Source organism: Tamandua tetradactyla, chromosome X, assembly GCF_023851605.1.
Source record: "Tamandua tetradactyla isolate mTamTet1 chromosome X, mTamTet1.pri, whole genome shotgun sequence".
NCBI lineage: Eukaryota > Metazoa > Chordata > Mammalia > Pilosa > Myrmecophagidae > Tamandua > Tamandua tetradactyla.
Window position 1 is genome coordinate 69,719,069 of NC_135353.1, and position 19,766 is coordinate 69,738,834.

General features: G+C 43.9%; 1 protein-coding gene and 1 long non-coding RNA gene across 2 annotated transcripts in view; one reads left to right on the plus strand and one right to left on the minus strand.

Annotated features, from left to right (window-relative positions):
* Nucleotides 1-2,151: 2,151 nt before the first annotated feature.
* Nucleotides 2,152-19,766, minus strand: part of LOC143671143 (uncharacterized) — a 132,920-nt gene continuing 115,305 nt past the window's right edge. Inside the window, exon 4 of the long non-coding RNA XR_013169494.1 lies at nucleotides 2,152-2,180. This is a non-coding gene — a long non-coding RNA (uncharacterized LOC143671143). The remainder of the gene's footprint in view (nucleotides 2,181-19,766) is intronic.
* LOC143670208 (nuclear RNA export factor 1-like) lies at nucleotides 4,719-18,505 on the plus strand. The gene is made up of 21 exons (XM_077144862.1): nucleotides 4,719-4,882; nucleotides 9,347-9,521; nucleotides 9,746-9,905; nucleotides 11,020-11,103; nucleotides 11,218-11,322; nucleotides 11,439-11,519; nucleotides 11,630-11,699; nucleotides 11,860-11,948; nucleotides 12,068-12,175; nucleotides 12,343-12,452; nucleotides 14,002-14,038; nucleotides 14,356-14,421; nucleotides 14,505-14,560; nucleotides 14,707-14,814; nucleotides 14,934-14,992; nucleotides 15,966-16,081; nucleotides 16,177-16,219; nucleotides 16,800-16,872; nucleotides 17,449-17,631; nucleotides 17,988-18,048; nucleotides 18,161-18,505. Exons 1-21 carry the CDS (start codon nucleotides 4,879-4,881, stop codon nucleotides 18,197-18,199), a joined length of 1,827 nt encoding a protein of 608 aa, XP_077000977.1. The 5' UTR covers nucleotides 4,719-4,878; the 3' UTR covers nucleotides 18,200-18,505.

Genomic DNA, 19,766 nt, shown 5'->3' on the forward strand with positions numbered 1-19,766 from the left:
GTGCCTTTCTAATTGAGAGAGAACCCTGAACTTCATCGACTTTTCTTGAGTGACGGTAACCTCTTGTTGGTGCCTTAATTCGAACATTTTTATAGACTGGCTTTAATTGGAATATTTTCATGGCCTTAGAACTTAAACTGGTAATTTAATAAAGTCCCCTTTTTTAAAGCTGCTCCATTTCCGGTATACCACATTCAGGCAGCTAGCAAACTAGAAAAGATATGCTTGAATATGAGTCCAATTTGAGCTATAGATTGAACTGGACTTTCTATTTTCTTAGGGCCTTGTCTATAGAGTATTATTTTTGAAATTCATCTAAATCTCACGTTGAGAATGGGGTATGCACATATACAAATCCTCTCAGGCCTCCCTGTCCATTTACTGCTATAGGCACTTGCTGGAGGGGTAGAGGTTTTGCAGGTGGCTCTGCTGCTGGTTTTAGAGAACAGCCTTGGCCAAATTGAGTACACTGGCAGGTGTGGGACGGGGAGACCTTTTCTATCTCGGAGTCTTTGACCTCTGATAAAGAGGGATACTGAAGAAAATTTTAACCGAGAAATGAAGAATTAGTAAACGATTGTGATTACTGAACCATATATAGATGGTTTTCTTTCCCTATTGTAGAGTAGGCAGAAGTTAATACCTGAAATTCCTGAAGCTCAATTGGTCTCACCCTTGTTTATACTTTCTATTATAATGGTCACTCTAGCCTGGCATCTGCCTTGTGTATACTTACTATTGTAATGGTAACAACTCTACCCGCCCCCTTGTTTGAATCCATAAAAACCCTGCACTCCTTAAACCCGAGGAGATAGATTTATTTTATGTGCTCTCCTGCTTTGCACGTAACATTAAACTGTTTCTCTCTATGAAACTCCACTCTCGTTGATTGGTTATTACGCATATTGGGCAGAGAACCCAGTGCCTCTGTCCAGTATCAGGATAAGGGGTAAGAGAGCTTCCTCCTTTCCCGATCTATTGGCCCCTTGGTTGTAGGACAGAGGTGGAGCCAATGTTAATAAAGGCTCTATTGGAGCCTCTAGATTTGAATAGTGAGGCCATTTTTCTTTTCCCCACAAACATTTACAGGCAAAAATTTTACATTTTATCATCAACATACATCGCTGGGAGAGAGAAAGTATTAAACATGCATCATTTCATTCCATTTCTGTTCTTTTCCAGAATAACTTTAATACAGTGTTCTTTTCCATAGAGCCATTCTCAGGCCACTTCTCTCCTAAATCTAAATCATGATGAGTCCAGGTTGTGTTATACAAATAAACTATTATTTGTTTTTTTAGAGGCTTATAATTAAAATCTTTCCAATTTTTCAAAAAACAGCCCAAAGCGCTCTGTTTAGGAATGCTATTAGATTTAGAATTACCCATTTTACAGAATTTCCACAAGCAGTAACCAATTAAAACACTTTTACAATACAAATGCAGTAACATACCAACAAATTTGAACAGATGCTTAACCCTTACTATATATTTAAGTAACACACCAATTAATTACTAGACTGAACACGCAGATTAAGAATTAAACAGCATTAAACACTTACTATACCTAGGTAATATGCCAGTTAACAGTTAAGCGGGCATACTTAATTTCATTAAATACCAGTTAATTGTTGGATTACTTATTTTCTAGGAATATACTCAACAAACAAACTCAGGGCAGGGCCTTGAATCTCATACAGATGGACACCTCATAGAGGTCAGGGCCTCAAACTCTGTATAGAATGGTACGCAGAAAACAGAAAGATGTAGGGATCAGAGTAGGGGGGATTGTTCTGAAAGTGGAACCCAGGACCTCAAGTCCAGATTCATGGGACTGGAACCACTGTACTAACTTCCCAATCCACTTTTACCCTGATGATCTACTTACCCAGTCAGATGTCCAGACTTGGGACTGGAAACCGTTTCTCTCTTTGAAGCTTTTTAGGATGCTGAGGGTCTGGAATGCCAGTAAAGCAAATAAAATCCTGGTTGCTGAGCCCCTAGACTAAAACAATGCAGGGTCCACAAAAGGCTGGATTACCGCATTTACCTGTCCTGCTGGGGATCCAGAACTTCTGGCAGTCAGACTCCTTGCTTCTTAGGAGTCTCTGTCTTTTATGGGGCCACCAATTGGATACCAAACAAATGAGGTGGGTTCTCTGCCTGATGCACATAATCAATCTATGACATGGGTGTTACAAAGAGAGAAACAATTTAATGTTATGTGTAAAGCAAGAGAACAGATGGCCCACGAGCCCCAAAATCTGTCTCCCTGTGTCTAAAGAGTTCCGGGATTTATGGATTCAAACAGGGAAGGGGGTGGAGTTGTTACCATTACAATATAAGTATACACAAAGTTGAGACCAGGCTAGAACAACCATTGCAACAGTAACTTTAAAGGGGGCTGAAACAAGACTGTAACAACCACTACAAGACTAAGTATAAACAAGGGTGGGACTAGGCTAGAATAACCATTACAGCAGTCTAAATAAGGCTGAGACTAGTTAAGTTTCATCAATTTCAGGTTTGAACTTCTGCCTACTCTACGTTATAGAAGGAAAAAACACTTATATAATGATTCAATAATCATAATTATTTGTTATTTCTTAATTCCTCAGTTACAGTCCCACCCACAACACTCACAGGAATGGATTAAAATAACATGACCTTTTATGGTGTACATACAGCCTTCAAACTACCACATATAAAGTTTTGCTAGGGTCACACATATAGTTTTAAGTTTTCCTGACCCATAGGGTACTCGGCTAACCTTCACCTTGCTGGTAAGGATGATGGTGGGTGTAAAAGCCTGCCCTTAAGGCCCAGAGTCCTAAAAGTAGGGCCACATTGACTGGCCTGCCCTGGAGGTAGTGCGCGGTGCCCAGGCAGGAAGTACAGAAAGGTGACCTCCATAAAGGAAGGGAATTAATCAGAATTGCTTTAAGTCACAGGCACTTCACATGGTATCTCCCTTAACTGAAACAAGTATTCAATTATTATCGCCACTAATCACAAATGCAGAATTAGGTCTAAAGCTTTTTCCACTGTGTCCCAAAGCCTTAAAGATCTGAATACTGGAATCCTCAGTGGTCTGGTATTTAATGGAACCCTGTGATTACTCAATCCTTTTCTGTCATGAGCTGTATGATCTTTAATTCAAAATATCAATGAAAATTTAAAACCAATTTCTCGACAGTCAAAAGAAAAAAATTAAAACTGTGAAACTCAAGAGTAAATATTTTCAGTGTTACAGGATTTGTGCTAATATGCATGAACATAAAGAACTTTGGCTAATTAGTAAAGATGGATAAGAGATATGAACAAATAATTCACCTAAGAAACAAAATGCTTCTCCAATAAATATCTGGACAGATGCCAAACTACATGAGTTGAAGAAATGAAAATCTGTAAAAAGTCATAAATGATAATGCCATTTTATGTGACTGCAAATTCAAAAAATAAATGTCTAAGGTAGGTAAACACATTATCTAAAGAGAAATACATCTGGAAAATGTGCACCTGTCTATTTGTATGGATAGCTATAGGTCTGTGTGAGGGGATCATGTAGATGGAACCTGATTTCATTTTCTAAATGTACGTTTTTAGTGATTAATATTCTGTAATTAGGTAAATTTGTTGATATGCTTAAAAAATCTAATAATCAATTGATGAAAAGCGTTCATTTATATTTACCTTTTCAGAAAAATGTTCACATAGTACTGTTCTATAAAAAATAAAAATATTACAATTCTTTACTTGACACTTGATCTGTATCACTCTACCTGTCTTACACTTCCCTCACTCCAAACGTTCACACTCTCATATGTGAGAGCTTTCTCTTCAGCTCAGCAACTGGACTTCCTCTCTTGGGGCACAGTGACCCAGGAAGGGATTGATGCCTGAGGATGGAAAATTCCAGAAACTTCTGGCTAATGCACTGGAGCTAAGGCCCCTCCCCTTCCGTTAATCTCTCTCACAAAGTCCCCTTGCTTGAGGCTTTTAGAGCTGCAGTTCCACTTCCGGCCACGAGGGCGCTGCGGTCTATTTAGCTATATTTTTCTTTAAAGGAAAAAGCATATATATATTTTTTTCTACTCTCATTCCAGTGACCCGTCATACTCTATTTGCTATTTCCTTTACACATTCCAGGTCTGCTCCTACAGTCCCCTCTCTTGGATGGGCTTATTGTTATATCCTGTCACTTAGCTCTTTTCAGATCTTTCCAAAACTTTGCCTTTCCTTAAGAAAATTCTGTATATTGCAGCGATATTTTATGAAAACTATGCATGGCAGGATCGTGTCCATTCGATAAAGCTCAATTCTGGTCTGTGAATCTCCACCTAGTCTCTAAATTACCCCTTAGACAAGCTTCCGCATCTCACAGAGCTTGAGCAAACTCAGAAAGGACCTGGTGATTTTGCAATCACAGCCCCCTTGTGAGAAATACCTAAAAGAAGATATACAACACAGCAAATGCAGGGTCTAACCCTACAACAGGTTCTCAGAGTTCTCTGTATTTGCAGAATGAAGGAACACGATGTAATGCCGAACGGAGATTGAACTAAAGCCTCCCTGACTAGTTAAGCACATCTGCAGGGATGGCTCCTTTGGAAACAGCTCCCTGGTTGTTAGGCTGGTAGCAAACCTTAGGGGGCAGTAAGAACAGGAAGTTGTCGCCCCCCCCCCCGTGCCCTCAGGACAGGGACTTCCTGTGAGGACTCCATCTTGTGGCGGTGACAAGGTGGTTTGGAGCTTGCGCTAACCTTTCTCTTCAGCCTCTCTCGAGCTATCGTAAACCCCGATCTCCCGATCCTGCAGACTCCCCCCACGAACACTCTGTGAGGACAGTGGTGACAAGTTTCTGTCCACAGACCACACCATGGGTGAGTTGATAGTGCCAGGGGCTCCGTCTCAGCCTCCACACGGCAGGGGTTCTGGGCCCCTCCCCCACCCACCTCAACGGACACCCAGGGGACCCCATTTAGTTGGGGTGGGTGTGAGGGCACAGGCTCACTTTTCTACTCTCCTGTGGCTGTGGTCACGGCTGAGGTGAAATTGTCCCTCTGGTTGAGGGGAAAGACCTGTTGTATGATCCTCTCAGGTTCAAGGTTTGGGTGACTGGAGGGCCACCTGGGGTGGAGGGTGTTGGAAATTAAGGTTTTGGGGATTCATGCTAGAAGTGGGGGAGGGGCGGGGAACCCACCATTACTCGGTAATTCCCTTGTTCCAACCATTCAAGGTAGATTGAATTGCCCCTGTAGAAACTTTGGGAGGCTTGCTTTATGGCCAATGTATGATGTATTGTGGAATGTTCCGTGTAACTTAAAGTGTTCTATGTCAGTAAAGTAAATTTTGTTTACTTAAATAATCTCCATTTAATTGCTTTTTGTCTGCCTATTTATCTGTCAGTCAGTGAGGTATGTTAACATGTCCCACTGTGACTGTGGACTTGTCTATTTCTCCATATATTCTGTCAGTTTTCACTGTGTATATTTCTGCTCGATGATAAGAGGTCCACACAAATTTTAAATTGTTTTATTAATATTCTCTTTTTGAATTGAACCATCATGAAATCTCCCTCTTTTCTTGTGGTAATGTTTTTCTTTAAAGTGTACTTTTTCTATCCTTAATATGGTTATACCAGCTTTCAGTCGTTCAGTGTTGAAAGGGCATGATTCTTGCCATTTTTTTATTTTCAAATTTTCTATATTGCTGAATTTTACATGTGTTTCTTTAAGAGTGTATGACTGTATGCTTTTCATCTAGTCTGATAACGTCTACCTTTCTATTTGGAATATTTAGTCTGTTTTACATTTGATGTAGTTACAGATATAATTTGGTTTAAATATACATATCGCTGTTTGTTTTACCTTATTTTTGCCTGTTCCAAGTTCTTTTTCTTTTCTTTTCCTTCGAAATGATTAATGTTTCTAAGTATTCAGTTTTTTTCACTTTTTTTTATTAATTAAAGAAAAAAGAAATTAACAGAACATTTAGAAATCATTCCTTTCTACATATGCAATCAGTAATTCTTAACAACATCACATAGATGCATGATCATCATTTCTTAGTACATTTGCATCGATTAGGAAAAGAACTAGGAAAACAACAGAAAAAGATATAGAATGTTAATATAGAGAAAAAAATAAAAATAATGATAATAGTAAAAAAAAAAGGAAAAAGAAAAAAAAAGACACAAACAAACAGACAAAAAAATAACCTATACCTCAGATGCAGCTTCATTCAGTTTTTTAACATGATTACTTTACAATTAGGTATTATTGTGCTGTCCATTTTTGAGTTTTTGTATCTAGTCCTGTTGCACACTCTGTATCCCTTCGGCTCCAATTACCCATTATCTTACCTTGTTTCTGACTCCTGCTGGTCTCTGTTACCAATGACATATTCCAAGTTTATTCTCAAATGTCGGTTCACATCAGTGGGACCATACAGTATTTGTCCTTTAGTTTTTGGCTAGACTCACTCAGCATAATGTTCTCTAGGTCCATCCATGTTATTACATGCTTCATAAATTTATCCTGTCTTAAAGCTGCATAATATTCCATCGTATGTATATACCAGAGTTTGTTTAGCCACTCGTCTGTTGATGGACATTTTGGCTGTTTCCATTTCTTTGCAATTGTAAATAACGCTGCTATAAACATTGGTGTGCAAATGTCCGTTTGTGTTTTTGCCCTTAAGTCCTCTGAGTAGATACCTAGCAATGGTATTGCTGGGTCGTATGGCAATTCTATATTCTTCTTTTTGAGGAACCCAGCAGGTTGAAAGTTTTTTCTGTGAAATTTCTGGGCTCTGTTTTTCTTATCCTGCCCAGTAGGTGGCGCTCGTGGCGCTCATCTGTCTGCGGGTCCCACCAGTAAAAGTTGCTGTGGCTCCTTTAACTTTGGAAAACTGTCGCTGTAGGGGGGGTCACCAGCCGAAGTGGCTTGGGGTAGTGCCAATCCGAATCTCCCAGCCGGCCCGGGGTTCCGTGCGCGGGGAGGGTCGCCGGCCTCCGCGGCTTGGGGGAGCGCCTGTCCAAACTTCCCCGCCGGCCCGGGGCGCCAAGCGTCACGAGGGAGCGCCAGCCACCGCGGCTTGGGGGAGTGCCTATCCACCATTCCCAGCTGGACCAGGAAGCCACGTGTTTGGAAGGGACCCCGGTCGCCGTTCTCCGCAGCTTGGGGATCTCCGATCCAATTTTCCCAGTTGGTCCGGGGGGCCGCGCGTTGGGGGGGGCGCCAGCCGCTGCGGCTTGAGGGGACCGCCTGTCCAATTCTCCCAGCCGGCCCAGGAAGGAGGGAGGGAGGGACTCCGGCCGCCTGCCTCCCCGGCCCTGGGAAGCCATGCCCCTTGGCGATCTCACTGGAGCGGGTTCTCTCAGCCAGTCAGCCATTCCAGAATGGGGTACGCTGTCTTCTTGGTCTCTGTCGTGGCTCCGGGAGCTGTTCTGTATCGTTTCTACTTCCCTAGTAGCTGTTCTGGAGGAGGAACTAAGACCCGCGTGTTTTACTAAGCCACCATCTTCTCCGGAAGTCCCCCAGATATCACCTTTTTAGTTAAGACATAATGGAGAGGTTGGAGGGAAGTACCTGCCCCAGAGTTACTCTGAAAGAGGCACAGATTTCCTTGGCAGCCAGCCACATGGTGTTTCACTGCCCTCCGGACTGTGACTTCTGGACATTGCCCTCCCGGGCCCTATAAGGATTTGTTTGTTTTACTGGCACGTGGTCTGAAGCAGGTGGTCTCAGCGGCCATCAGATGCGGGCCGCTCAGGTGCCGAAAGCTCACTCTGGCCCAGGCACGGTGAAGTTCTTTCTACTTGGCTACTCGCCCACTTCGTGACAGCCCAGAGATGTACCTGAGGGCAGGAAACTAACCTTTTCACCCAGCCCCGGGCGCAGCCTACAAGCCACCCAGGGAATCTAGTATTCAGTTTTTATCTCGTTTGGTTAGGTAGTTAAACCTCCTTTGACCATACATGTAGTGTTTACTCTTAAAATTTTTTTGGTTAGGTAGTTAAACCTCCTTTGACCATACATGTAGTGTTTAGTCTTAAAATTGCAACATCTTTGCCTTATCACAGTCTAGTGTACATTAGTTCTTTTACATGTCTACATACAGTGCAGGGACTTTCAAACAGACTGAATCCATTTGACTTATTGTCATGCATTGTAATTATATATATATATATATATTTTAAATCCCTGAAGAAATTATTGCCATTGTATTATACAGTCAATACTCATTTAGTTTTGTCTACATATTTGCCAGTGTCACTGTACTTCCTTTCCTGCATCTATGTGGTTCCACTTAGGATTGTATTTATTCTACCTGAAGAAGAACTATTAGTATTCTATTTGAGTCTTTTAATACCAAATTTGCCTGAAGTTTGTAACATTAGTATTTCTATGTCTTCCAAATTTAAAAGATAACTTCTTTCTAGGTTTGGAATTCTAGGCTGACAGTTAGTTTTCTTTTGCAGTTTGAAGATATAATTTCACTTCAAGCTACCATTGTGTCTTTTAAAATATGCCAGTTTGTTGCTCCTTTAAGGGTAATCTCTCTTTTTTTTCCTGTCAGCTTTGAATATTTTTTTTTCTCTTTCTTTGGTTTTCAACACTATTACTAAGAGAGGCCTAGGTTTGATTTTACTCATACCCTTCCAGGCTTGGCATACATCGTGCTTCATGAATCGTGACTTGATGTATTTTGTCACTTTTGGAAACTTCTCAGCCATGATCTCTTCACTGCTTCTGCACTGTTCTCTCCACTCTGGGACTCCAATTAAGCATATATTAATTTTAAATATTATTCACTGTATCTTCTTTAATCTTTCTTTTCAGTATTCTCCACTTTTTCTTGCCAGGCTTAATTCTGGTTATATTCTTCAGACTTATCGTTCATTTCTTCTATTCTCCATTCATATGGAGAACTCAACTTTAACCCTTGCAACAAAACACCACACATTCAGGGTAGATTGTATTATCCACCTAGAGTACAGGAGCGAAGTGCGGGTTACAAATGTTAAGCAGTTTGTCCCGATCACTCAGCCTGAAAACAGTATAGAAAAGGCTAACATCCCAAGCTGGACCCTCTGCCCAAACCATTCCCCCATCCTCACCTTCTGCTCTAAATGCTCCCCACCTCTCATGCCCCTGGAGGCAGAACAAAGGCAGAGTCTCCCAAATTTTAAGCACTGTGTTATCTCTCTTGCAGAATATAAAAATCAGGGATATTTCTTCATTAATTGCAAGGCATTGGTCTATTATTCAGATTACTGATGTGTTTTCTACCTTGCTTTGGTTTGAGTTTTATTTATTTTATTCTGTTCTTCCTAATTTCAGAGTACAATGAGAGCCGTGCCCCCTTTCAAAGAAGAGCAAGATGCCGGGGTATTTTCCGAAGGAGGTATAGAAATTGGTATGAACGAGGCAGTTCTGCCATTTATCGTTCATCCTACCAGGAAGAAGAAGGAGATACAGCAATGAATGGTCCCTATATGGGACCCGGAATAAGATAGTAAGTAACCTGTCAGTATGGCTGGCGTGTACTAGTCAGTGGAATATATACCCCTGTAGTTAATTATATAATTTTTCTCTTCTGCAACCCAGCAGAGTGAAGAATGCTAGGACAAGATTACTGGTTGTGCGAACTTTATTGTAGCCTGGTATTGGTGGGGCAAGGGAGTGGAGAAGATGTTTTTAGCACTCTTGGACCCCTTCCTTCCATCTGCTTCCTCATAGTAATCCCCGTGCAAAGCAATCCTACCCTAAGAGTGGCCAATGGCATTATCAGTGCCATGTCCGTACTGATATAGACATGTGGAAAGAGAGATTTCCTCTAGAGACAGCAGTGGAGGAGGAAAGGCGGGATGGAACCCCAGGAAGATGGTTCAAGGTCACAGTGAGTATCTTGGCAAAAAGTATGGAATGTACAGGAGATACAGATCAGGGGAAGTTATGTTGGTCTATGTAGAGACACGAGGTACTTTTCTGGGGAACAGGTGGGGTTTGTAATCTGTCTCTTTTATGGCTAGGAGTTAACATCCTTGATCATCTAAAGACAGGTTCAGAGAAGCAATGTAAATGGAAAAGGCTGGCTGCAGGATGGCTGGGGGAGGTTGGCTAAAGGCAAAGGTGGAAATTACTGCCAAGAAATTGGAGCAAGTTCCCACCAGATGCCTCAGTTTTGCTGTAGCTGTGTGTATGGGAAGGGGAGGTGTGGTGAATCTCTAGAGTCCTTGGTGAGAGGGGCAGGCAGGATCTGCATTAGACAGGCTCTCCAAAAATCTTTAAAAATGAAGATCACGTCTAACACCTTAACTTGATTAATTGCAGGAGAGCGTTTGAACGGACAGAAAGGGGATTTAGAAAATCTACGTTTGGCACGCAAAAAAAAAATCATGGTGTTTTAGTTTGTAAATTGATGGAATGCAATATACCAGAAATGGAACAGCTTTTAAAAAGGGAATTAAGTTGCAAATTTACAGTTCCAATGCTACAGAAATGTCTAAACTAAGGAATCCAGATAAAGATACCTTAACTCCAAAGAAAGGGCTGATGATGCTCAAGATTTCTCTCAGCTGAAAAGGCACATGATGATGTCTGCTAGCTTTCTCTTCTCATTTCATAACGCTTCCCTGGGGGCATTTTCCTTCTGCGTCTCCAAAGGTCCCTGGCGATGTGGGCTCTGTGGGCTCTAAAGCTTTTTCCAAAATGATTCTGTCTTAAAGGGCTCCAGTAAGCAACTCCACCTTGAACGGGTAAAGACACATCTCCACGGAAACCATCTAATCAAAAGTTAGCACCCACAATTGGTGGATCACATCTCCGTGGAAACAGTAAAAAAGTTCCCACTCAACAATATCGAATGAGGATTAAAGAACATGGCTTTTGGGGTACACAACAGTTTCAAATCAGCACGCATGGCAATGGTCATTTCTTTAGAAAAAGGTCTGTTCTCCAGCCTTAATTCCATGTGGTCACTCCTGTCTTCTATCCTTCCTTTTCACCTCTAGGTTCCTTATGGGAGAAAATATAACAGGGCATGGCTACTGGACTCAATCCAGAGTTTTTGCAGTGTCCCCTTCACCCCAGTCGATGTAAGAAAGAATGGTGAAACTGTATGAGTGGGCACAGGGGAGAATAAAGGGGGCCTTGCTGAGCAAGTGGGATCATGCCTACAACACTATTGCTGTTGCCTCCTTTTCCTACAGTTTCACTACGTGAAAAATCGGGCCAAATTCTTTGTTCAGGACTCTAGCACTGCCTCTGCATTGAAGGATGTCAACCTGAAGATTTGTGATAAGGAGAACCGAAAGGTTTGTGTCGAAGATATTAACCATGCCAAACCGAGGTGCGGGAGTACAGGCCAGGGACTGGGTTGTCTTCTTTGGGATTAGAGTTCCCAGTGCTTACCCTACCTCTCTTTATGCAGATATCTATCTTTGTCAACCCTTCTTCTGTTCCCCACTCTGTGCAGAATCAGTTGAATCCAGAACAAATGGAGCAGCTAAAGGTAATGCAGACTCAAGATAATGTGATTCCATATCCAGACCCACCTCTTCTTGCCTCCCCTCCCAATTTCCCATCACTCCCCATAGCTCAGAGTTGTATCTGTTTCTGCAGGTGACCATGTACAAACGATATGATGACTTCCAGGGAACTCTTGACCTCCAGAGCTTACGCTTTGATCCAGGTATGACTGACAGTAGTCATTTTAGGGCAGCAGAGGGCAGATTAGGGGGTCTGCTTATGAGGCAAATTTAGGGATGGTAAATTATAAAGGGGTTGGGGCTGGCTCTAGTCCAACTGGGACCTTCTCAACCTTCTTATTCTCTTCTCTCGGCTTCCTGAAGACTTGGTGGGCCATGATATTGACATGATCCTGAATAGAAGAAACTGCATGGCTGCCACCCTGAAGATCATCAGAGAGGAGTTCCCTGAGGTAATGCCTCAGGCCCAGAGCCTGTATTTAGGTGGAGGGGTGAAATAAGTAGATAGAGAGCATATTTTTCTCCAAAGCCCAAGATAATAACTATCACTCTAATTCTTCTTCCCCAAAAGCTGTTCTCTTTGAATTTGCGTCGTAACAAACTGTACCAGCTGGATGGCTTATCTGACATAATACAGGAGGCCCCCAAAGTCAAGATCCTGAACCTCTCCAAAAACCAAGTGAGAAGTGGGAGTCTGATCAAATTTAGAGTGTGGGTGGGGGTAGTGCTCATCTAGGTGATGACAACAGACAGATGGAGGTAGTTGTGGGTGAGGATGGGAGCTCGGGGTGCAGGGGCCCAGATATTTCTCTTTCACTGGTTTTTCTTTTCCCTGATTCTCCCCAGCTGAAGTCAGTGTGGGAGTTAGAAAAGATGAAAGGGCTGAATCTGGAAGAGCTGTGGCTAGAAGGAAACCCATTGTGCAACAACTTCTCAAATCAGTCCACCTACGTAAGGTCAGTGTTATCCACGATCACTCCTCCTTGGGCACTTTGCCCTCTTAGAAGCCTGAGCTACCCTGACGTGCCCATCTTCAGGAGGTGTTAGCCCTCATCCTATGAGAGGACCACATCTCATTCCCACTTCTCTCTCTGTGCCTCTCAGCTGTGCTTAGATCTCCTTGCCTTCTTATCTGGCCCACTGGGGCTGGGGTCTGTTTTCCGTCTCCCTGCATCCAGCCTTCTGTAGCCCTAGAATGACTGCTACCATTACATTGCTTCCTCTGTCCTCTGGCCCAATGCCAGGACTGGGGCATCCTGGAGGGAAACCTGGGTTCCTTGAGTGAGGGGAACAGAGGTGAGCCACAGCCAGCAAGCAGAGGACAACCAGAGGCAGGTGCAGAGTGAAGAAAGCAGAGGGGCAGAGGTGGAGGAGAAGATAGGAGGACAGCCCTCTGAGAGGCATGTCCCTCTCCCACTCTCCGTGTCACAGGCTCCTGCCCATCCTTCACAGGAGCACAGGGTAGCCCAAGGCAGGTGGGATTCCTCAGGCAAGGAACCAACTAAGGCCCGGTGGCACAGGGGACATCAGGAGAAAATGTGGTGACCATAGGAGGTGACCAGAGACCCTCAATCCCATGCTGTATGGGGCCCTGGCCTTTTACTCCTGGGAAGAGCTCCTGCCCCTAGGGCTGCTCTTTTCCCATGCCCAGCTGATACTGGTAGAGCTCACACAGGTGACAAAAGCTCAAATGCTGGGCCCAGCCCAACAAGTGTATGTTTTCCGTTCCTCCCTTGAGCCTCAGGACCAACCAGCAGCAGAACAAGGCAAGGACTGCAGCAGGGAAGCCATTTCTCCATTATCTCTCTTTTCTTTCCTTAGCCCACACCACCACAGTAGAGCTCTTTTCCATTCCCTTTCCTATTTTTTCCTTTCTCCCTTGTGTTGACTGACTCTCCTATATCTCCTCCGTATCTACCTCCCACACCTACACTCCCTTGCTGTCCTCATCCCTCGCCTGTGTCATTCCTTCCCTATTTCCTGAGCCTTGTCCCACTCATCTCCCTACCCCAACATCCTGGGCCATCACCCCTGAGTAATATCCTGGTCTTGTATAAGGCCAATCCTGGCTGAATGCTGGACACTTAGTGAGGTTGGGGCCTCTCTCCCCATTCCCTGTTCCCTTCAGAGCCTGCTGTGATGACTTGAAGGAGGTGAGGGAGACAGGGAGGGGAAGGAACCCCTGGATCTTGGGCTCAAAATGCTACTTCTTGTGGCCTGACATGGGAGTCAGAGCAGTCCATGCTGAAGCTGCCCAGGAGGAAGGAAAGGGAGGGGAGAAGTAGAAGGAGAGTAAGGGAAAGAGTAAGAGAGAGAGTGTATGTGTGTGCTCTCCCTCTTTTGTCACTCCATATCAGGTTCCAGGGTCCCTGAAGAGGCAGTGGACCTGGAGTGAAGGTGGGGCATATGGGGTTATGTCTCAGGTGTAAGTGTGCTTGCTTCCATAAGGCAGGGCAGCTCCACGCTTTCACTTTCTTTTCTCTCTTTGGTCTTAATTTTTGACAGCTCCATCCTGGAATTGTTCCCCAAGTTACTACGCCTGGTAAGTGTATTCCTTTATCATTGACTCATCTGTCACTGATGCCACCCATGACCTCCCTTAGGTCTTTCCCAAGTTACATTTTTGTTTCTGAACCTCGTTGGAAGAGACCCATGTGGAAGCCAAACAAAGCCTACAGACATTCTCTACGGGCTTCCAGGATGCCCTGGAGAAGACCCTAATGGTAGACTTGCCCATGGAATTTCATGGGCCCTTTGACATCTGACCTCTGACCCCCGTTGTTTCCTAGTCTTGTTCATCTCACTGCTCATCCAGTGCCACCTCCCTGGTCTGCACTGACTTCCTCTTTCCTTCTCCAGGATGGCCAGGAGTTATCATCAATCACCGTTGGCATTGAAGCCCCCAAGAGGCTTCCAACCTGCCAGGTGAGGAGGCAGCATCAAGCAGGCTTGGGGTGGTACACATGGAGGGGATATCATCTGTGGTCCTAGGACTGTTTTAATTCCAGGGGAGCTTCTTTGGTTCTGAGACCTTGAAGAGTCTAGTCCTGCAATTCCTGCAGCAGTGAGTACCCCTCGGACACCAAGGCAGGGAGGGCTGGGATGGGACAGGCCAGTCAAGCACAGGTCTGCTCATGAGGAGGAGGGGCATTTAAGTCCCCTTAGGGGCTGAGACCTCAGAGATAGCCTGTCCCCTTTGCTTCCCTACAGATATTACTTGATCTATGACTGTGGAGACCGACAGGGTCTCCTCAGTGCATACCACAATGAGGCATGCTTCTCCCTGACCACTCCCTTCAAATCCCAGAGCTCATTCTTGTGAGTATCATAGCCCAGATTCTCGTCCTGGTCCGGGTGGCTCCCCTGAAGACACAGGTCAGCTCTTGGCAGCGCCTACCCTAGCCAGTCCATCAACTCCCATTCTTCTTTTCTCCTAGAGGTAGCTTGAACGAGTATTTCAAGGAAAGCCGAAATATGAAGGTGCTCAAGGACGCTGGTGAGTCTGTGATGGGGAAAGATCAGAATGAAAAAGGGGGTGTGAAATTGTTGGGACCACTATGAAACTTATTCATGCAAAGAAATAAGCTAAGCTACTTAAAATTATGTTAAAGAGTCACCCCAGAGAACCTCTTTTGTTGCTCGGATGTGGCCTCTCTCTCTAAGCCACCTCGGCAGGTGGATTCACTGCCCTCCCAACTACGTGCTACATCACTCCAGGGGTGTAAATCTCCCTGGCAACATGGGACAGGAATCCCAGGATGAGCTGGGACCTAGCATCATGGAATTGAGAAAGCCTTCTTGGCCAAAAGAAGGAAGAGAGAAATGAGACAAAATAAAGTTTCAGTGGCTGAGAGATTTCAGAGTCGAGAGGTTATCCCGGAGGGTATTCTTATACATTATATAGATATTCGTTTTGAGTTTTTGGTGTATTGGAGTGGCTGGAGGGAGGTATCTGAGACTGTTGAGGTGTGTTCCAGTAGCCTTAATTCTTGAAGACGATTGTATAAAAATATAACTTTTACAATGTGACTGTGTGATTATGAAACCTGGTGTCTGATTCTCCTTTTATCCAAGGTGTGGATAGATGAGTGAAAAAATACAGATAAAAGTAAATAAATAATAGGGGGATAAATGATAAAATAAAGTGGGTAGATTGAAATACTAGTGGTCAATGGAGGAGGGGGTTAAAGAGTATAGGATATATGAGGGTTTTTTTTCTTTTTTCTTTTTATTTCTTTTTCTGGAGTGATGCAAATATTTCAGAGGATGATGATGGTGATGAATACACGACTATGTGAATTCAGCTCCTGGCAGTGCCAGGACTATGTGATGATATTGTGAGCCATTGATTGTACACCATGTATGGAATGTATGTGTGTGAAGATTTATCAATAAAAATATATATTTTTTAAATCATTGGGGCCAGGGAGGGTATGGCAGCCTGTCACATTTGCTTTTCTTTCCTACAGACCGGCGGGTTCAGCTACTGAAGTACACAAAGCATGACATTGTTGACTCCCTGAGTGTGTTGCCCAAAACCCAGCATGACCTTGGCTCCTTCGTGGTGGACTTGTGCTTCGAGATGGTGAGCATTAGCTTCCTCCCTTACCCAGGTCCAGAAAGCCTGTGGTGCATAGGAGGTTTAGGCAGATCATAAAAGCCTGAATTCTTCCCTTCCAGGAAACAATGCTTTGCTTTTCTGTCAGCGGAGTGTTCCAGGAAGGTGGGTGTCTGTAAAGCCTCTTCCTGATATCCCCCTCTGCTCCCTCTTCCTGTCAAAAGTGCCCCAGCATTGCTTATCCCATCCCTTCCCTTCCTATTCCCTCTATTCTCCTTACCCCATTATGTCCCCAGACCACCCTAATCTGACCTACATCCATAACTTCTTGCCCCATTACAGTTGCAGAGTTAGGAAAACAGGCTGGGGGGTTGATAGCTCCCATCCCAGGTCCTTACCCCACAACCTTGGGCTGGTTACTTAACCTCTCAGGTTCTTCTTCTACAATATGAGACTAATCAGACCCATCTCCTGGGCTGCTGTGAAAAATGAATCAAATGAATTGTGAAGTGTTTGCACAGGACCTGTCACATGTAGGGACCCTATCACTGGGGCCTGATTGTACCTCTTGTTACCCCCCCCCATTCCCGATACCCCCTCCTGGCTCCCAGTGAGCAGTTGTCCCCATCTAGCCCCCTCAGAGTGTCATATGAGTATTAATTGAGACCCTTCTGGGGAACACTGCTTGTGAGCATGTAAATCATGTGCAACTCTAAGGTGTTGTTGTTATTTGTTGTCATTGAAGTGGAAGGAAAGTCTCAGGGCTCTATTCGTGCCTTCACTCAGACCTTCATCACTATTCCTGGCAGCTATTTCGGGTAAGTGCTGTGTTGTGGACACCGCATGGGAACACCCATCTCAGCCAGGGGTCAGTGGTATGGGAATGTGGTAGTGCTGTCCTTGAGGATTTATCAATATCATGTAATGCCAAATAGTTGATCCAAGGAGCAATCTCACCCTCATGTTTAAGAGCATGGGCTCTGAATTTAGAAGACCAGGTTCTCTTCCTGACCTCAACACTCACTAGCTGTGTGACTTTGATCAAGTTACATGACCTATCTGTGATACAAAGTCTTCCTCTGAAAATGGAGATGAAAGTATCTACTTCCTTGGGCTGTTGTAAAGGGTAAATATGGGTGTAAAAAACATCCCTGGGTTGGGGTAAACCTACTAGTCTAGTGAAGCATGTAAACAATCTGTCCAAACGTGGATTTTTTTTTCAAACGTGGATTTTGTGAGAAAGGCAAAGGAACACCTGCCAAGAAATCCAGTAAGCAGGCAGAGCAGGAGTATAGAAAGAACCTGGTTGTTGAATGGCAATGGGAGAAGGATCAATGTTGGAGGTGTCGGGTTGTCTGTCTCTCCAACTGTTAAAGGTCTCATTTTTCCTCCAGTCTGTGCATTGTTAATGAGGAGCTATTTGTGAGGAATACCAGCCCCAAAGAGCTCCAGAGTGCCTTCTCCACCCCGATGCCAATACCCTCCTCCAGCTACATGTCCACCCTCTCCCAGGAGCAGCAGGAAATGGTTCAGGCCCTTTCCACCCAGACTGGGATGAGCCTCAAACACTCTGAGAAGTGAGTGAGCAGAGATAAGGGTGAGCTGGAATGAGTGGGGAGTGAATTATGGTCACTTGCTGGTCATTTGATTTTTTTTTAACTCATTATCACACTCAACATCTTTCCCCCTCAGTACACATTAAGCTACTTTTTCTTTTAACACACAGTACTTTTCCATGGACCTTGTTTCATTACTGACAGACATTTGGGTTTTCAAGCTTTCCCCCATTATACACTGTGTCACCACAGTGTTCCTTCTGATGCATGCGTAACAGCAAAAGAGGCATGGTCTGTGGCATAAATTAAGAAATGAAATTGCATGATCAGTATCTCCACTTCAGTTAAAGGATGTCACTGGTCCTTGCTCTACCCAGATACCTTCATGACAATGACTGGGACTACAGCAGAGTTGCACAGATTTTCAATCTGCCCAAGGTAAGGTCTTGGAATTCAGGTCAAGTTTGCAGAGGGCCAGGGGACCCCAGGAATGAGACTCAGCATTAATGGCTTTGCTGATTTCCCAACTCTTTCCCTTCACTTCTCCCAGGTCAAGAACAAGATCCCAGAAGACGTCCTCATGGAATAATCTAAACTTTGTAGAATGAAGCCACAAGAAGAATCCATTGGGCATAGTCATTCTCATCCTCATCATCCTTGTTATGTTTTTCCTTCAGTCTGAGTATATCCCTGTGACTAAGCCTGGAGGTCTGGCTGGATTCGAGAAACCAAAGCTTAGCTCACGGGGTGACACTCATCTACCCAAAGGGTTCATTGTTCTGTGTATTTATCCTATGTTCCACTTGTCTCCCTTCTTTGGACAATAAAGAATGCCATTGCATGTTACATTAAATCCCTGAAAAATGCATCCAAAGCAGGCATAATTGTCACTTTCCTACAGGGGAGGAAAGGGAAAGTCAGAGATGGTAAGCTACTTCCTGGGAAACTGTGGAGTAGAGACTCTAATCTGGGCCACCCTGAAGCCCAAGCTGTGCTCCACAGGTCGTGTGGCTTCCAACATGGGGAATGCTTACTAACCGTAGTAAACCTGGGGGCTGGGGGCTTATGTCTTTAGTGTATTAGTCAACTATTTTTATACAGAGAATAGTATTACTTTTATAGCCGTACAAACCTATTCAAATTTAAAAACCATCCCTTTGGTGGAAAAACAGCATTAAAGAGCACCTGAAAAGCTGGGAAGAAAAAAATGTCCACATATATGACTGACATAAGATTAATATCCTTGACATAAAGAAATCAGTAGAGAGATGGGAAAATTCAACCAAGAAATTTTATCAAAAGCAATAGTAATGCCCCACAACTCTATAAAAACCTTCCTAACCATAACAACTACCAAAACATAACTGCAAACTTTGAGATAAGATACGGAATGAGAAAACAAAGTTAAAGATTGTTATTTTCAGAAAATACATTATTTATGTGTGTATATATTGATGTACTCTGTACAGGATGTGTGTGAAAGTTATTGCTTATAAAAGTACATTATGCCAGGTAAAAACATTTGCAGGTGATACCCCACCCCCAAGAAGTAGTCATTTTGTTCTGTACCTCAGAGTCCCTCTTCCTAGTGCATAGGAGGCCTTTTGGAGACTACAGAGAGAGAGAATCATTTATATGGGTAGCCCCTTCAAGATAGTTCTTCAAGGGGTCCACAAGTACACCATCCCCTGAGGCCCAGGAACAAAGGGAAAGGAGGGGGCTCAGATGGAGAAGCAGCCCTGATACCTGTGGATGGGGAGAGAGCTGGTAAGGGTACACCCCTTCTGTTTGCAAGCTGCTGGAATGCGATACACCAGAACTGGAACAGCTTTTACAAAGGGGAATTTAATAAATTGCAAGTTTAAAGTTATAAGCTTATAAAACTGTCCAAACTCAGGCATCCAGATAAAGATACGTTAATTCAAGAGAGGGCGAGAGTCAGGAACACCTCTGTCAGCTGGGTAGTCACGTGGCTGACATCTGCTGGTCACTCGCTCCTGGGCTCCGTTGCTTTTAGCCTCTGTTTGTGTGTCCGTTCCTCAGTTTGCTTCTCTGGGGCTGGCTCTCATCTCTTGGCTTCCCATGGCTCTCTCCAGGTTCTGGCTTGCTTAATATCTTATGAAAACATCTGCAGGGCTCCAAGCATCTCTAAACAT